The sequence below is a fragment of the Mobula hypostoma genome, chromosome 2 (genome assembly GCF_963921235.1).
Source record: "Mobula hypostoma chromosome 2, sMobHyp1.1, whole genome shotgun sequence".
In the NCBI taxonomy this organism is placed as follows: Eukaryota; Metazoa; Chordata; class Chondrichthyes; order Myliobatiformes; family Myliobatidae; genus Mobula; species Mobula hypostoma.
The window spans coordinates 217,317,879-217,336,475 of NC_086098.1; the positions used below are offsets into that span (position 1 = coordinate 217,317,879).

The 18,597-nt window shown below is 39.7% G+C and overlaps 1 protein-coding gene across 1 annotated transcript in view; it reads right to left on the reverse strand.

Moving 5' to 3' along the window:
- Positions 1-392: 392 nt before the first annotated feature.
- Positions 393-18,597, reverse strand: part of cbln4 (cerebellin 4 precursor) — a 175,929-nt gene continuing 157,724 nt past the window's right edge. Inside the window, exon 3 of the mRNA XM_063031269.1 lies at positions 393-1,588. Within this exon, the coding sequence (XP_062887339.1) occupies positions 1,391-1,588 (198 nt within the window). The 3' untranslated portion in view covers positions 393-1,390. The remainder of the gene's footprint in view (positions 1,589-18,597) is intronic.

The window sequence follows — 18,597 nt, forward strand, 5'->3', positions numbered from 1 at the left end:
TTTAGGAACAATGACATTATGAAGTTGGACTATTCTTGATCTGAAATACTAATGAACTCCTTCCCATTAATTTTGTCAGGCAAAACTATATAAAATATGTTGAACTCATCTATTTTGTTTCCTGTTCATTCAGTTGGGAAATGAACTAGATTGAAAATTATGCTAGCAAGACATTCCACTAAATTATCTGAATTCAGCTCAGTAGTAAAGTCAGTTTCAGATTCACCAAATCCTTACTATTATAATAATCAATGTTAAAATTCAAAGACTATGCTGTGGTTCTATGGGTAACAAAATGCGTTTATCACATTTATATAAACTTGATCACAGAAAACAAAATGTTTGAGAATCTAAACATGGAGCAATGTAGCTTTATTAATAAATGAGTCAAGCCTCTCATTTCTCAACAGTAAATGAGTCATGAACTGAAAAGAAAGTGCAACAATAAACAGAGTTGGGATATTATTGACCTTTTCCCACATGTTAACTCCGTGTATAGTCATTTCAAGTTTACATGCATGTGCCAGAAACAATGCTACCATATGTGGCTATTTTCACCACTTTCAAACTGCATCAGCTGGAAATCCTCTCTGATATTAAATGTTCTGAAGGCGGCATAACATCTGTACCATTAAGCAAATAATATTGTTCCACAGTATTCTGCTCATATTCTTGAATGTAATTAATAAAGTTCATTTGGTCTAAAATCATTTAATTTCAAAATAAGAGAATCCTCGGGTAGAGTGCATTGAAAACCTAAAGCAACAATCCAATTTTCAATATTAAGAATACATTATGACAAAGTAGAAGTGTACATCTATTTCCATGTATTTTAAGGCAATGTAAGCATACATAGCATGGTAATGAACATATTGCATCCCAAATCCACAATACATTTATGGTAAATTAGTATATTGTTCTCCTCATTCTGATATATTAAATAACAGAACAAAAATTTAAGCCATTTTAAATGCATTTAACCTTATTAGCAAGGCTGTTAAAGGCAAAATAATATTTGTGAAGGTACACAGACGTATTCAGTCCAGACAATTTGTCACTAATGTTACAGGCAAACTGTTTCACTTTACATCCACTGCAGCAAGGGTATGTACCATTTGTTTACCCTACTTTAAGTCCTATCCGGTTTGCAGGGAAGAGATAAGGGACTGAAAACTTCCCTTTTCTTCCAAAGGTCTTTAAAGCGGTTTGGAAAAGAAAACGGACAATTCAGATCCACCAGACTGTTAGCTTCATACGACCAGGTATAGTCCAGATTAAGATTTGGAACAATGATCCACAATTTTTAAATAATCCTCAAAAACAACATGTAGGACAATCAGTTCATATCAAGAAAATTACGTATGTGGATTCAAGGGTATTCAGTTGGTCTTTACAGAGGGAAAACCAAGAAGCCAGAAAATGTTGAATATTGCCATCCTCCAACCAGGTTACCTTTCTCCAGTTTCAGATATACTTTGTCTTCTTTGTCTAAGTACAACAGGACTCCATTAGTGGCAGCTTCACGAGTCACATCCTTATCCCCAGCAAAGGCTGAAATTACTGGTTTACCATTTAGCATAAGATTGACCTGTGATTAGAGAGAAAGAAAACAGTTGATTACCACATATTGAGAACCCAAAAATCATTTTAAGCAACAAAATATATACTCAGTCGCCACTTTATTAGGTATACCTGTCCACCTGCTCATTAATGCAAATATCTAATCAGCCAATCATGAGGCAACAACTCAATGTATAAAAGCATGCAGACATAGTCAAGAGGTTCAGTTGTTGTACAGACCAAATATCAAAATGGGGAAGGAATGTGACCTAAGTGTCTTTGACTTTGATTGTTAATGCCAAACAGGGTGGTTTGAATGTCTCAGAAACTTCTGATCTCCTGGGATTTTCATGCACAGCAGCCTCTAAAGCTTGCAGTGAAAAACAAAACAACATCCAGTGAGCAGCAATTCTGTGGGTGCAAATACCTTGTTAATGAGAAAACACAGATGAGAATGTCCAGACAGATTCAAGCTAACAAGAAGGCAGCAGTAAAAAATAACCTCAGATTACAACAGTGGTGTACAGAAGAGCATTTCTGAATGCATAGCCTTGAAATGGATGAGTACAACAGTGGAAAACCACAAACATACACTCAGGGGCTACTTTATTAGGTACAGGAAGTACCTATTAAAGTGGACATGGAATGTAGTGGATTATTATAAATCTGCCATATTCCAAACAGATTAACTTTTTATCAGAGCCGGATCTAACTGCCACCCTAAATCCTTAAATGTATTTTTCTATCAACATGATCTATTCTAAATATATTTGATGCTTAAAATTCCTTAACCAACTAACCTTGGCTCCAATGGTCAGCTACACCATGGATCCAAGCAACATCGCTGTTCAAGCTGAAACTAGTGACATCATAAAACTGGTTTGTTGTTAACTGATGTTTTGAAAGATCTTTATGCCTTTGTCTTTTCACTTGCTATGGTATTGCTTGCAAAGTACAAAAAGTTTGGGAACACTAAGCAGCAGGCTCAAAGGCAGCTTCAGTCTTGCTATTATAAGGCAATTGAATGGACTTCTTATGCAACGAGGATGAACTCAAACTCTCAATATACTTGGTCGTGGCTGTTGCACTTTGTCTGTGTTGCCCTTTCTCTGTAACTGTAACACTATAGTCTGCATTTTTATATTTTTACTTTTTACTGTTTGGATACATTTATGTATGCAATAATCTGTTTGGATAGCATGCAAACAGAAGTTATAAACCAATGATCAATTACCAATTATCAGCCCTAAAATACAAACTCCTTCTTAAAGCCTTACATTTCAGTATTGTAGATATCTTTATGGTGCTATATTTTTTAAAACATGACAAAATGCTATCATATTCATGGAATTCTTACCTGATTAGGCACTCATTACATGATAAGCTTTTTCAATTGTTCTATGTCTTTCACAGGTTGTGTTGGCTCAGGCAGTAGGATGCCTCAATGAACTGCATTAACAAAATCTATCCAAATGTAAAATCACAAAGGGTGATGAATACGGTACTGAAGGTGTTACATTTAAACTCAAGCAGTGTGTGGAATAAGGTAGGTAATCTTCTAAAACAGCTAGATACTGGTTGGAATGACATTGTGAGTGATGGCTGATAAGATCATACTTGGTAACTTAACATCCAAGAATACACATTGTATTAAAAGGACAGGCAGTTAGACAAGGATGTGAGGTGGGTCTGTTGGTAACAAGATGAAATCAGATCCTTAGAAAGAGGTGACATAGGATCAAAAGAAGTAGAATCCTTGTGAACAGAGTTAAGCAACTGCAAGGGTACAAAGACCCTGATGGGAACTACATATACAGGCCTGCGAACACCAACCAGGATACAGGTTACTAATTACAATGGGAGATAGAAAACACATGTCAAAACTGCAATGTTATGATAGTCCTGGGGGATTTCAATAGGTGGGTACATTGAGAAAATTAGGCTCATACTGGATCACAAGAGAGAGAACTTGTAGAATACCTGCAAGATGGTTTTTTAGAGCAGCTTGTGGTTGAGCCCACTGGGATGAAGGCTATTCTGGATTGGGTTTTGTGTAATGAATCAGATTTGATTAAGGAGTTTAAGGTAAAGGAATCCTAAGGAAGCAGTGACCATAATATGGTAGAATTCACCCTGCAATTTGAGAAGGAGAAGCTCAAGCCAGATGTATCAGTATTATAGTGGAATAAAAGGAATTATAAAGACATGAGAAAGGAACTGGACAAAGCTGATTGGAAGGGGACACTAGAAGGGATGATGGCGGTACAGCAATGGCTGGAGTTTCGGGGAGCAATACAGAAGGTGCAGATAAATACATCCCTAAGAAGAAAAAAATATACTTCAGGTCAAATGACACAACTCTGGCTGACAAAGGAATTCAAAGCAACAGAAAGACAAAAAAAAGGAGGGCATACAATAGAGCAAAAGTAAGAGGAAAGTTAGAGGATTGGGAGGCTTTTAAAAACCAAGTGAAGACAACTAAAAAGCCAGGAGGGAAAAGATGAAATATGGAGGTAAACTAGCCAATAATATCAAACAGAATACCAAAAGTTTTCTTTCAGATACAGGAAAAGTAAAAGAGAAGTGAGAGTAGATATGGGGCAGCTGGAAAATGACACTGGAAACGTAGTAATATGGGACAAGGGTACGGTACAGAAACTAAATAAGTATTTTGCATCTGTCTTTATGGTGGAAGATACTTGCTGTGTGCCAGAAGTTCAAGAGAGTCGGGGGCAGAGGTGACAGCAATTTCTATTACTTGAGAGATGGTGCTTGGGAATTTGAAAAGACTGAAGGTGGATATGTCGCATGGTTCTGAATCAGGTGACTGGGGAGATTGTGGAGGTATTGGTAATGCTCCTTCAGAACTCACCAAATTCTGGCATGTGTCCAGAGGACTGGAAATTTGCAACTGTCTTTCAATTCTTCAAGAAGGAAGGGAGGCAAAAGAAAGAAAATTATAGGTCAGTTAGGCTGGCCTCAATCTTTGGGAAGATGTAGGCATTGATTATTAAGGATGAAGTCTCAGGTTACTTGGAGGCACATGATAAAATAGGCCAAAGTCAGCATGGTTCCCTTAAACAAAAATCTTCCCTGACTAATCTGTTGGAATTCTTTGAGGAAATAACAGACTGAATAGAAAAAGGACACTCAATGAATGTGGTTTGCTTGGATTTTCAGAAGACCTTGGACAAGGTTCAGCAGCTGAGGCTGCTAAACAAGATAACAGCCCACGGTATTACAGGAAAGATACTGACATCAGTAGAAGATTGGCTGACTGGCAGGAGGCCAAGAATTGGAATAAAGGGGGGCCTATTTTGATGGTCTGCTGGTAACAAGTAGTTTTCCACAGAGGTCAGACTGTCGGGACTGTTGGGACTGCTTCTTTACACATTAGATGTTAATGATGTGGATGATGGGATGTATAGCTTTGCTGCAAAGTTTACAGAAGATACAAAGATAAGTGGAGGGGCAGGTAGTTTTGAGGAAATAGAAAGGCTACAGGAGGACTCAGATTAGGAGAATGGGCAAAGAAGCGGTAGATACCGTGTTAGGAATTGCACGGTCATACACTTTGGTAGAAAAAATATAAAAAGAGTTGACTACTTTCAAAATGGAAAGAAAATACAACATTCTGAGGTGCAAAGGTACTTGGGAATCCTTTGCAGGATTCCCTAAATGTTATTTTGTAGGTAGAGTCTGTGGTGAGGAAGGCAAATGTGATACCAGCATTCATTTCAAGAGGACTAGAATATAAAAGCAAGGATGTAATGTTGAGACATAATAAAGCACTGGTGAGGCCCCGCTTGGAGTGTTCTAAACAGTCTTGGGCCCTTTATCTAAGAAAGGATGTGCTGAAACTGGAGTGGGTTCAAGGGAAGTTCACAAATGATTCCAGTACTGAATGGCTTGTCATATGAAGAGTGTTTGATGGCTGTGGGCCTGAATTCATTACAACTCAGAAGACTGAGGGGTGACCTAATTGAAACCTATCAAATGGTGAAAAGCCTTGTTAGTGTGCATGTGGAGAGGTTGTTTCCTCTGGTGGGACAGTGTAAGACCAAAAGACACAGCCTCAAAATAGAGGGTTGTCCTTTCAGAATGGAGAAGAGGAGAAATGTCTTTAGTCTGAGAGTGGTGAATCTGTGGAATACATTGCACAGGCGGCTGTGAAGGCCAATCATAGTGCATATCTAAGGGTAAGGCTGATAGATTCCTGATTAGTCAGGACATGAAGGGATACAGGGAGAAGGCAGGAGTTTGGAGCTGAGAGGAAAAATGAATCAGCCATGATGAAATGGCGGAGCAGACTCCATGGGCCAAATGGACTAATTCTGCTCCAATATCTTATGGTCTTAATTAGAGTATAATTTTGAAATGTTTACTTCAATAGCTTACTGCAATTTTGGAAATAATGGTAGCCTGAAATTCTTTGCTGGCCAATAGCTGAAAACAAACTATATGATAACAACAGCCCATAGTACTCTACCTCAGAAATTCACTCCTCTGAAGTCAATGGAACGATTTTCAGATGCAGAGTGCCATGCACTGTGTTAGCAGGGATGATAAATTTCTTGGTAAGGATAGCCCATAAAACTTGTCAAATTATGGTGCAGAGACACACATTCGTCAACTCTATATGCTTTGTTTAGTAGAACTTGTAAATTAAGTAAGAGAGGTAATTAAAGGCAACTATCATTACATTGAATCCTGAAGAAGGGTCTTGGCCTGAAACATTAACTGTTTGTTCATTTCCATGAGCGCTGCCTGATCTGCTGAGTTCCTCCAGCATTTTGTGTGTGTTGTTTGGATTTCTAGTAACTGCAGAATTTCATGTGTTCATCATTACATTTACCTTCTTCCCATAGTGTAGTGACCTGAACTGCACACAGCAAGCTGTACCGTGACATACCTGCTCTTATATTCTACGCCACACAAAAAATCCACATGCCTTCTTCAGAAAATGTTGGAGGAACTAAGCAGACCAGGCAGCATCTATGGAAAGAAGTACAGTCGACGTTTCAGGCCGAAACCCTTTGCCAGTCCTGCCAAAGGATTTCAGCCCGAAATGTCGACTGTACTTTTTTCCATAGATGCTGCCTGACCTGCTGAATTCCTTCTGCATTTTGTGTGTGTTGCTTGGATTTCCAGCATCTGCAGATTTTCTCTTGTTTGTCATATGGCTTCTTCACCTATTTTTAAACTGTGGTGCATTTTTCATGGACTTCTTGTACACGGATGTCATTCTTCCCTCAGTACTCCCTTATATGCTACTATACATTGTGTATACCTACCCTTATTTATCCTCCCAAAGTATATCGCCTCATACATACTGTACCTCATACACTGTTGAATTCTGCCTATCATTGCTATGGGCCCTGTGTAACAGCTTCTTAAATACTTCAAGGAAGCATTTGTTAAGGGGAAACATCAGTGACACATGGTAGGAGAATATATTGGCATGATGCACATAGAAAATTGTATTTACTATATGTACTATGAACAAAGTTTATTTCTGGAAAAGAAGTATGGTGTCATGTTTTCCATCTAGTATCTTTTTAACCACTCTGCTAGCAGAGTAAATAAGGGCCCTTATTTTACTGATAGGTGGGACTGTTTGGTCAGCCCTTTCTGGCCATAGTAAAGAAAGAAGAGGAACACCAGCAGCACCAGGTAGGATATCTTGGAGGCCCAGGGAGTCTAACAGACCATTCTGTTCAATATTTCCTTGCATGGCAACCCACTTCATCCAAGAGATCAAGCTAGCTCACCATCATTGTTTTTTTTATTGTAATAATGACCTTCTTTTAATGAAGAGGCTATTAACAATATAAATGCTACCTTGCAAGAACCATATGTTATACACTTTATGTGAAAATTACACTTTCTAATTCAAAGTTGACCTAGTGTATATTCCTTTGCATGCTTCTTGTGTCCTTCTCACATGTCATCATCTATCTTTGTATTGTCCACAAATTTGGTTATAATACAGCCCTGTCTTCCACGTTATTAATGTTTGTTATAAATAACTAAGGTCTCAAAAATAATCCCAGAGCAGTCTGTTGGTTATAGCTTGCCAAGGTGAAAATGGCCTGTTTTTCTTTTGTTCATTTTTTGTTTGTTGGCTCATATTTTACGTTAATGAAACTTCCTGAAGAAAGATAGCTACTCACACCAGCTAGATTCCACTCAATAAGTTTCAGCTGTTACAAAAACCAACATTAGCTGAGGGAATTGAAGAGAATATATATGTATCACTTCAGTCGCATTTTCTCTGCAAAGATATAGCTCAGTACTGTCGCTGAACGGAAGGTGATTTTTGAGGGTTATACTGAATCTTCCAGCAGTATTGTTACTCAGCCTTTCAATATCTGAGAAGCATTCAGTCATTTATACCTAAATCTGTGTTGCATTTCAAGGTCAGCTTTTGTTTTCAGTCAGTGGTAATGTTCACGATCATCTTCAGTTTCAATATTTCCTTGGGTGACTGCCTAACATTTTAGCAGACAGGGACTTGCACCTATTCCTTCTGCATCAAGACTTCCTCTGCTGCATCACTGAAGCAAGGAACCTTGCAAATATATGCATCACAGCAGGTTCTAAAAAGTCGTTGATTTCCATATTGAAAGGGACATATACTTCACAAGGAGATATAAAACACTATTTTAAGTAGCTATTGAATGCTCATAAATCTTTCTCTCCAAACTGGGAACTTGGAGATGTGATTCAGTTAGAAGTTGATGACCTGACATATTTCAGCCTCTCACAGTTATTATTTGATGTGGGTCTCTTGTACTTCCATCTTGCAAAAAAAATCTTAAAATAAAAACCACAAAAATTGCTACATGTGCAATGATTTTAAAGAACACAGAGTAAATATCATAAAACTTTAAAAAATACTCACTATGGTATCTATATCTGCTCTCATGCCCTGTCAGCTCCTGCTGATAACCACAGTCTGCTAACCATTTCTCCATGCACTTGCATCACAGGATAAAAAGCACCAGCCAGAAACTCATTCCTGGTCACCAAAATAAAGCACATTATACAATACTTTGAATTTTGCCTTCAAAATCCAGCTCCTTTGATGCTGCCATACTGTCTATTTAAGACTACTGACTGAGAATTAATTATAAGGTTGTGACCTAGAAATCTAATCACTTACAGCAATTTTTTCTGCACTACAGCATTAATTTGCAGCATAAAATTGATCAAAAAGTGTGATCAGGAACTGATAGTGCTTAATGCAAATTTTCAATTATGCAACTCCATGTATGCAGAGGTTTCACAAACAAAGCAGAGCATAGGGATGTGACATCAATAATCGCACAATATCCATTGCTGCCATCCTTGGAAAACGGATTCGCTTCATGCAGTCAGCACACACTGAATGCATATACCAGGAAGTATGAATAGTGGGAGTGGGGGATGGTAGTGAGGCTTCTACTACAGATGCAAGCATCTGCAATTAGTGCAGGTTTATTGAGGGGGTTGCAGGTCAAATGGATGTGAGTTTATTATGTTAAATACAGCTGGTATAAGCTGGTTAAATTCTTGCAGCAACATTGGTGCCATCTGACTGAACAGCGACCACAGTGTTAGAATGACAGCAGTGGTCAGTGGTAGGTGGGAGCCTGTTTTTTGCCATCTCTCAGTCAGCACATCGGCTATATGAGTGACCTACTGAACCATCAGTTTCTCAAAATCCTCAAAGCACCAGACAAGGATACAGCATTCTGAGGTAGGATGGCAACCAGTAGAATTTGGAAGGAAGGAGTGAGAGTTTTTACTACACTCCTCATACATTAGATAGCTTCTGCACGTTTAGTAGAGAGGCACTGACCTCTGCCATTGGATGCTGCACACACTGGCTGGGGCCATGAATGCTGGCATTGTAGTAGTCACCACTTCCTTGCTGAGAAGCATCGGCTCCAGGCTCCATACAATGAACTGTATAACTAAAACTGGACAAACAAGTAAACTGGATATAGTTCAAGCATTTTGGGATGTATGCACTATCAGTCTTCATCTGTTGGTTATCAGATTTTAGTCTTCATGTGAGCTCTCCATTACAGAAAATTTACATAAACTAACCTTCCAGAGAGTTGGCACTTGACCAATATGAACCCTTAGCCTGGGCGTAGCCCACCCATGGGTGATAAATCACCATGTGCAGATCAACCCTCTAATTCCACTAAATGTCAGAAATTGAGCAGATGGATGAACTGACACACCAAGTTCCATGATCTTACTGATCTTGTTGAAATATACAAAATTCTCAAAGCAGTTGATTTTGCTGGCTTACGTGGCTAAAACCAAGGGTCATAATCTCAAGATAAAGGATTGATCATTCAGGACCAAGATGAGAAGGAATTTCTTCCCCCAGAGGGGAATGAATCTTTGGCATTTTTGACCTTAGAAGCCTGTGCAAGCACAATCACTAGGTATATTCAAGGCAGAGAGCAATAGATTTTTTTTTAGATATGAACAAAATCAAAGTAGGTGGGGGTTAATGCAGGAACTTTGTACTGAGGTAAAAGATCAGCCATGAAATTGAAAGCAAAGTAGGTATGAAAGGCTGAACAGCCTATATCTCTTCCTACCCATGATTTTAATGTTTTGTTGATGTCTATTTTCTCCTCAACTTCCAGGCAATTATATTCAAGATTTCCAGATTGTTTAACAGTACACTAGTGTAAAGGAAAATGGAATAATTACAACTCCAGATCTGATGCCGCACAAAAAATATATAAGATAAAGAACACAATAATTAAAAAAAACAATAAATATGAATACATAAGATAGCTAATATACATAGTTTGTTTATATGACCATATCATCCACAAAAAATATCAATAAGTTTACTGATGACAGAACTTCTGTTGACAGAATTTCAGATGGTGATGAAGACGAGTACAGGGGTGGGATAGATCAGCTGGTTGAGTGGTGTCCCAACAAAAACCTTGCACTCAATGTCAGTAAGACCAGGACATTGATTGTGGATTTCAGGAATGGGAAGCCAAGGGAATACACAACAGTCCTCATTGAGGAATCTCAGGAATGGGAAGTCAAGGGAATACACAACAGTCCTCACTGAGGAATCAGCAGTGGAAAAGGTGAGCAGTTTCAAGTCACTGGGTGTCAACATCACTGAAGATCTATCCTGGGCTCAACAAATTGATGCAATTACAAAGAAGGCATGACAGCGATTAGATTTCATTAAGAGTTTGAGGGGACTTGATATGTCATCAAAGACGCCTACAGATTTCTACAGCTGTATCGTGGAGAGAATTCTAACTGGTTGCAAAACTGTCGGCTATGGAGGGTGGGGGGGAGGGTGGAACTGCAAAATCAGAAGAAGCTGCAGTAAGTTGAAACTCAGTCAGCTACATCATGGGCACTTGCCTCCCCAGCACTGAAGGCATCTTCAAAAGTTATTGCCTCAAAAATGTGGCATCCATCATGAAGGGCCCTCTTTACCCTGGACCTGCCCTCTTCTCATTGCAACCATCAAGGACAAGATACAGGATACACACATTCAAGGTTGAGCAGCAGCTTCTGTCCATCCACCATCAGATTTCTGAGTGGACAATGAACCCATGAACACTGCCTCACTATTTTTTTTTTGCTCTTTTTTGCATTAATTATTTATTTTATTTTTTTTAATATACTTCTTATTGTAATTTATAGGTTTTTATTATAATTATGTATTGCAATGTATTGCTGCTGTGAAACAACACATTTCCCAACATGTGCCAGTGTTATTAAACCTGATTCTGACTCTGAGGTTATAATAGGCAGAGGCGTGGCAGTACAGAAGGAGACTGACAGGAAATAATAAAGTAGTGGTAGCGGGGTCTGTGGTGGAGGTGCTCATCAACCTAACTGCTTGGGGAAAGTAACTGATTTGAGTCTAGCAGTCCTAGTAGCCTTCTCTCTGATGGGAGTAGGGCAAACAGTCCATGAGCAGGGTGGGTGGGATCCTTCATGACGTTACTGGTCCTTGTCTTGCATCTTTGTGTGCATATGTCCTTCATTGTGGGTAACTGGTACCAATGATATGTTGGGCAATTTTGATTATCCCCTGTAGAATCTTTCTGTCCACTGCAGTGCAGTTTCCATACATTGCAGTGATGCAAATGTTCGGATGCTCTCTACTGTGCACCTGTAAAATGACTTGACTGTAGATGTGCATAGTCCAGGTCTCTACAACCACCACAAAACTAGAGGCATTGGTGAGTATTCCTGATTGTGTAGGAAGTGTTCTGGGATTATGAGAGATGCAAGATTTGCACTCCCAGGAGTTTGAAACTGTTAGCAATTTCCACTGCTGTGCCGCCAATGTAAAGAGTGGTGTGGGTAGTGTGTATTTTTAATGAAAAGTGCATGAAAATGGTGAGGAGATGTTGCAGGTGAGGTGGGTATTTGTAAACAACTTGTGCTTCATAAAGCAGAAATGACTGTGGGATGAGGAGGCTGTGCAATCTGAGAAGGAGACTGTGGTGTGAGCAACCAGGATCCTCCATGAATTCGGAGCCTCTGCTGTCCACTTACCCTGTGGCAGTCAAGTCCAATCATCACCAATAACCTCCAACCAGATGATTAATCTAATCAAACATATTATCTGTTGCTGCTGCCATTTCATAAAATTTTCATAATTTCTTACAGCATAGAACATACCCAACAACCCAATGCTACTTGCAAAAGAGAGAGTAGATTTAATAAATCTTGTAAAGTAAATGCATCCTATACCTACTAGATCACACCACAGCAAGAGGATGTGAAAAGACAGTGTGAGAGCACAGGAAGAGTGGAAAACATGCAGGCATGGCATTGCATTTGTTGCCTGATGGCTCTTGTTGCTAATTCCACTGACTTTGGACACCTGTACAAGTTCAGTCAATATTTTCCATCTCTGGGCACTTATCATCAGAGAATGATTCCATCAATTTAGCTCTATGTCTAGTACCTCATTCTGGGACCATTTCATCCATTAGTAACTTCCTGTGTGCATATATCCTTCCAGATAACTAACTCTTCATTAGGATCTACAGGCCAATATCAGTGAAGTGGATGTCATTAACTCACGCATTGTTGTCAGTGCACCCGTACAGCACAGTATTGATGGCTGAATCCAATGGTCAGCTCCTCTTCAAATGACACTGACATAACACAAAGTTATGGCAAGGGTTGGTTAAAGTTGTGCATGGGGTTGGAGAACGTATGCTAAAAGAGAAAGGATGAAGTCAGGCACTTTCTCTGCTCTCAAGTACTCACATAAGATACCAATGTAGTATATTTGATAGTTCAGTAAATTTGAAAAATGTAAGTACATTGCTTGATTAAGCATTTTTTGTTTGTTTACATAATTCATTCTGGATTATATGTGAAGAGTGTGTAAATACCAAATGCTATCATACTACCACATCATACTTCAGTGCCTCACTAAAAGAAAAACTAAGTAGACAAGCACCCTAGACTCCCATGTTTGTCTTTTGCTTAGCTTCTGGAGTTACAAAACATTACAGTGGCAACAGGGAGGTTTTAAAATTAACCGAAAATGACTAACTATTGTACCTGTTGAAGTGCAGCACGTTTTGCTTCGGAAGTGGGAGCGAGACATTTAAGTTACAAAAAAAAATGCAACATTTGTTTCATTGAAAAGGGAGAAAGATGGTCGAGTTTAAAAAAAGGCAGAAAAGAAACAAAATTAACAGGTTCATAAACAGTGAGTACCAGATAATAATGGTAAATTTAGTAAAAATCAAAAATGGCTGGCTATATTGGAAAGATAAATACATTTGATTGCACAACAGATAACTGGATGATGTATACTGAATGAATTTGAGCAGTATTTTGAACCAAATGAAATAGCCAATGAAAAGTAGGTGGCAGTATTATTAATTGCAGTAGACAGAAAAACATATAGATTGCTTAGAAGTTTGGCTACTCCAACCAAACCAGCCGAAATTAGCTTTGCTATTATCGTGAACATAATGCGGGACGATTTGGAACCAACAACCATTGTTGAATGAAGAATGCTTCAGATTTCATAGGCAGAATCAAAATGAAAGGGAGTCCATTTCAGCTTACATGGTTGAATTGAAAAAGTTATCTGAGCATTGCCAATTCAGTGGTGGGTTAATCATGCACTGAGAGATCATTTAGTTAGTGCAAACCCGCCTGGCCGAACAAATTGTGTTATCATTGTGGCAGGGGCTCACATACACCAGTCCAATGCATGTTTAAAGGACACATACAAAGAACATAATAAAATAAAAGGACTGCACAGAGAAGAGATAGACATAAAAAGTCAAGTGGCTGTTTCAAAAAGAGTACCAATCTACATGTTGTTGATGAAAAATCTGATAATGATGAGAGTGACACAGGACTAGTTAGTCTTGAGATTTACCATGTGAAAACTAACAAGAGACAAGCAATGTGGCTTACACCAGAAGCTGAAGGGCATATGAAACAAAATAGAATTGTACACTGGGTCAGCTGTTTTAGTCAATCCACAAAGTGAGTTTGAGTAGCATTTCAAAAATACAGAACTGAAGCCTGCAGATATCCAATTAAAAACTTATGCTGGAGAAAACGTAACTTCTGTGGAAATGACATTTGTAATAGTGAAATACAGCAACCAACAAGCAACATTGGTTGTGTGGTAAAAACAGGAGAGTCCGCATTGTGGGGCCATGAATGGCTGAAACAACTTCAACTTGTTTAGAGATCCATCCACAATTTGCATGCCACATCCCCTGCAATGAAGTCAACTGAAACGGAATTAAGAAAGGTAGTGCATGATGCCAGAGCAGTATGCAAGGATGAATTTGGAAAACTCAAACATAGCAAGGGTAAAATAGCATTAAGTGAAAATACCACACTCAAGTTTTACAAAGCTTCTCCAGTTTCTTATACCATCTATGATAAAGAACTACTGAACTAGATTGCACAGAGGTGGAAGGAATTCTTTCCAAGGTTGAGAGGAGCCCATGGGCATCACCAGTTGTCCCAGTAGCCAAGAAAAATTGGTCTTTCAGGTCTGTAGTGATTTTAAGGTCACCATTAACCTAGTTCTGAAAGTAGATCAATATCCTCTGTGCAGGATAGAGGATATCTATTTAAACATTTCTAGAGGGAAACAATTCAACAAAGTGGACTTAGCTGAGGCCTACCTACAGATGGAGATGGAAGAAGAGTCCGAAGTGTTTCTCAACGTAAACACTCTCAGTGGATTTTATCATGAGATAATAGGCTTATTTATGGAGTGGCATCTGCACCAGCACTCTGGCAGAAAGCTATTGACCAGGTGCTGCAAGGCTACCCTAGAACTAAGTGTTACTTGGATAACATCATTTTTACAGGTAAGGATGACAAGGAACATCTTTAAAATCTCAAGATACTGTTAAAAAGGGTAGAAGACTCTCGGGAGGAGGAAAAGATGGCAGCGCGACGCAGGGCGCTCAGCCTCTCTGGTGATGAATGTCTGTTATCTGTCAAGTAGGAGGCCGTGCACAATTCTGATTTGATGGAGGCAGACGTGAGAGCACAGAGGAACATCTGCTGAAAGTTCTGAAATGCCTGCTTCGCTGCTGCTTCTACTATGTGATCCAAAATCTCTGAAGGGGAAGGCCCCGAATCCTTGGCTTTACCTATTGCTTGGCAGCCGGGGCTGGGGTCAAAGGGCTTGGCAGAGATGGTGCTCGGTGCTTGGTGTCGAAGGGCTGGTCGGTGGCTCAAAGTTTTTGGACAGACTCAGATTCGGACTGTGGTTGGGTGCTTCCAGGATGCTGTATCAGCAAGTTTGCAGCGCTGGAAGCTCATAGTAGGGAGAGTTTCTCCCTTCTACCTTCTCCCTTCTCAAAAAGTTCTTTGAAACTTTTTTTTTACCGTGCCCATACTCTGCTCTTATCACATTACGGTATTGGTTTGCACTGTTGTAACTATATGTTATAATTACATGGTTTTTGTCAGTTTTAGTCTTGGTCTGTCTTGTGTTTCTGTGATATCATACCAGAGGAACATTGTATCATTTTTTGATGCATGCATTTCTAAATGACAATAAACGAGGACTGAGTGTCCTCATAATCTAAAAAAAAGATTATGGACTCAGAGCACAATGGAACAAGAGTGAATTTTTGATGCACAAGATTTACACAAGAGTGTTGAGAAAATTCATGCAGTGGTGGATGCCCCAAGACCAAGGGATGTGTCACTTTTTCAGTCCTCTTGAGGATTTGTCTATAATTATAATAAACTCTACCTAACCTGGCTACTATGCTCCACCACTTGAACTCTGTACTATAAATCAGGAAGAGATGGCTTTCCAAAAGGAAGAGGAAATTGTGATGTCAGACACTGTACTCAAACATTATAATTCGCAGCGTCTAGTGAAGCTTGCCTGTGATGCTTTGCCTTATCATATAGGTGAGAAATGTCACATGTTATAAGTGAAGGAAGTGAATGCCCCACAGCCTTTGCTTTCTGTTCCCCTACCCCTGCAGAGACAAATTACGCACAGATCGACAGAGGTATTGAGTCTGGTTTGGAGTGTAAAATGACATACCAAGTCTCTTCAAACTCTTAAAAGTTTTAACCAGTACTTGTATGGGAGGGAGATTACCCGCATTACTTACCATTAACCATTGGTGTCCATTTTCAATCCACAGAAAAGTGTTCCACTAAAACAGCAGCATAAGTGCAGAGATGGGCTCTGTTTTTTGGAGGTCGCAATGACAAGATTGAATTCAAGAGAACAACTAGTGATGGAAATCCTGATGTATTGTCCTGTTTATTTACATAATTCAGAGAAGTGGACACTCTTCATGATGTATCCTCTTTCGTGCAAGTCGGAAGTCCCCTATTACAGCAGAGATGATTCAAAGGGAAACCAGAGAAGACTTGATACTACCCCAGGTCTACATGGCACCCCAAAATAACTGGAATGTGTAACAGAAATTCCAGTTCCCCCATATTTACCAGTGCCCGAATGAACTTGTCCTTGCCAGGATTTGCCTTATGTGGGGATTGAGCATTGTTGTTCCATCCAAACTGAGTGTTGGATGAGCAACATGCTGGTCATTTAGGTGTTGTCAAAATGAAAGTGTTGGCTCAAAGATTTGTCAGGTGGCCTGGGATAGATCAATAAATTGAGCAGCGTTATCTCACAGACTGGTGTTCCAGAACACTTAGTCAGTGACAAATGACCACAGTTTGTTTGCAGAAAAATTTCAGTCATTTCCGAAAATGAACAGAATAAGATATACTACATCTGCATGGTTTCACCCAGCTATAAATGGCTCAGTAGAAAGTTTTGTTCAGAGTCTAAAGAACGCACTGAGCAATGTCAGCGGAACACACTGCAATGACACTGAACCAGAAACTCGCCAATTTCCTCTTTACTTATTGCAAAGCAACACCATCTACAATCAACAACTTACAAGTAATGCTGTTCCAGGGTCATCACTATGCTCTCACTTGGATCTTCTCAAGCCCAGTCTCAGAAAGGATATGCAGCTGAGACAAATTGAGGGCTCCTCAAACAAGAAGTTTTGACAAGCTGTCCTGATGAGGGACTACAGTGATGATCCATTTGGGTACTTGAAAAGATTAAGACAACTCTCCTATAGAGTGGAAGTTATGTCTGATATCGCTACACTGCAGTGGTCCCCAACCACTGGGCGGTGGACCAGTACCGGGCCGCAAAGCAGGTGCTACTGGGCCACGAGGAAACGATACGAGTCAGCTGCACCTTTCCTCATTCCCTGTCACGCACTTTTGAACTTGAACATAGGGTTGCCATTTGCTGGGACATCCCGTATATTGGGCTAAATTCGTTTGTCCCATACGGGACCGCCCTTGTCCCATATTTCCCCCGCTAAGGTAGAGCATTCCTATGAAACCTTTTGTGTCGAAATGGGGTAAAGCGCAGAAGCAATTACCATTAATTTATATGGGAAAAATTTTTGAGCGTTCCCAGACCCAAAAAATAACCTACCAAATAACACATAAAACCTAAAATAACACTATTATATAGTAAAAGCAGGAATGATATGACAAATACACAGCCTATATAAAGTAGAAATAATGTATGTACAGTATAATCGGGAAGATTAAGCCAAAACCGATTTGTGGAAAAAAAAACAGTACGTACGTGCATGCACACGTCACGCATGGGCACACAGTTGCCCACGCAAGGCTTCATGGTCATAGTGGTCTTTCCTGAGGTAAACACAAGTGTCCCGGGATTTGACTGCTACTTTTGTCCATAATTTGGGAGTGAGAAAGTTGGCAACCCTAACTGTAAAAGACATGTTGGGGTGAGTTTAACCTTACTTGAACACCCCCCACCCCCCGCCCCCAGTTGGCTGGTCCGCAAGAATATTGTCAATATTAAACCGGTCCACGGTGCAAAAAAGGTTGGGGACCCCTGATCTAGACACATCGATTAATTGAGGAGAGCAGAGTCAATTGTCAGAGAAGAAGTGTCCAGAAGTGTCCAGAGCTTTTAGAACCACTTCCTGCAGTCCCAGAGTCAACTCCTACAAACCCACAGAGGCGGGCCACAGAATGTGAGACTGTAACTCTGTATGATGTTCGATTAAGCATTCTTTGTTTGTTTACAAAATTTATTTTTGGGTTATAAGATCATAAGACATAGGAGCATAGGAGACCATCTGGCCCATCAAGTCTTAGAATTAGACCATTCAATCATAGTTGATGCTTTTTTTCTATCTCCTCCTCAACCCCAGTTCCTGGCCTTCTCCCCATAACCTTTGATGCTATATCCAATCAGGAACCTATCAATCTCGGCCTTAAATACACCCAATGACCTGGTCTCCACAGGTGCACGTGGCAACAAATTTCACAAATTCACCACCCTCTGACTCAACAAATTTCTCCGCATCTCTGTTTTGGATTGATGCCTCTCTATCCTGAGGCTGTGCCCTCTTGTCCTAGACTCTCCCACCATGAGAAATATCCTTTCCACATCTACTCTGTCTAGGCCTTTCAACATTCAAAATGTTTCAATGA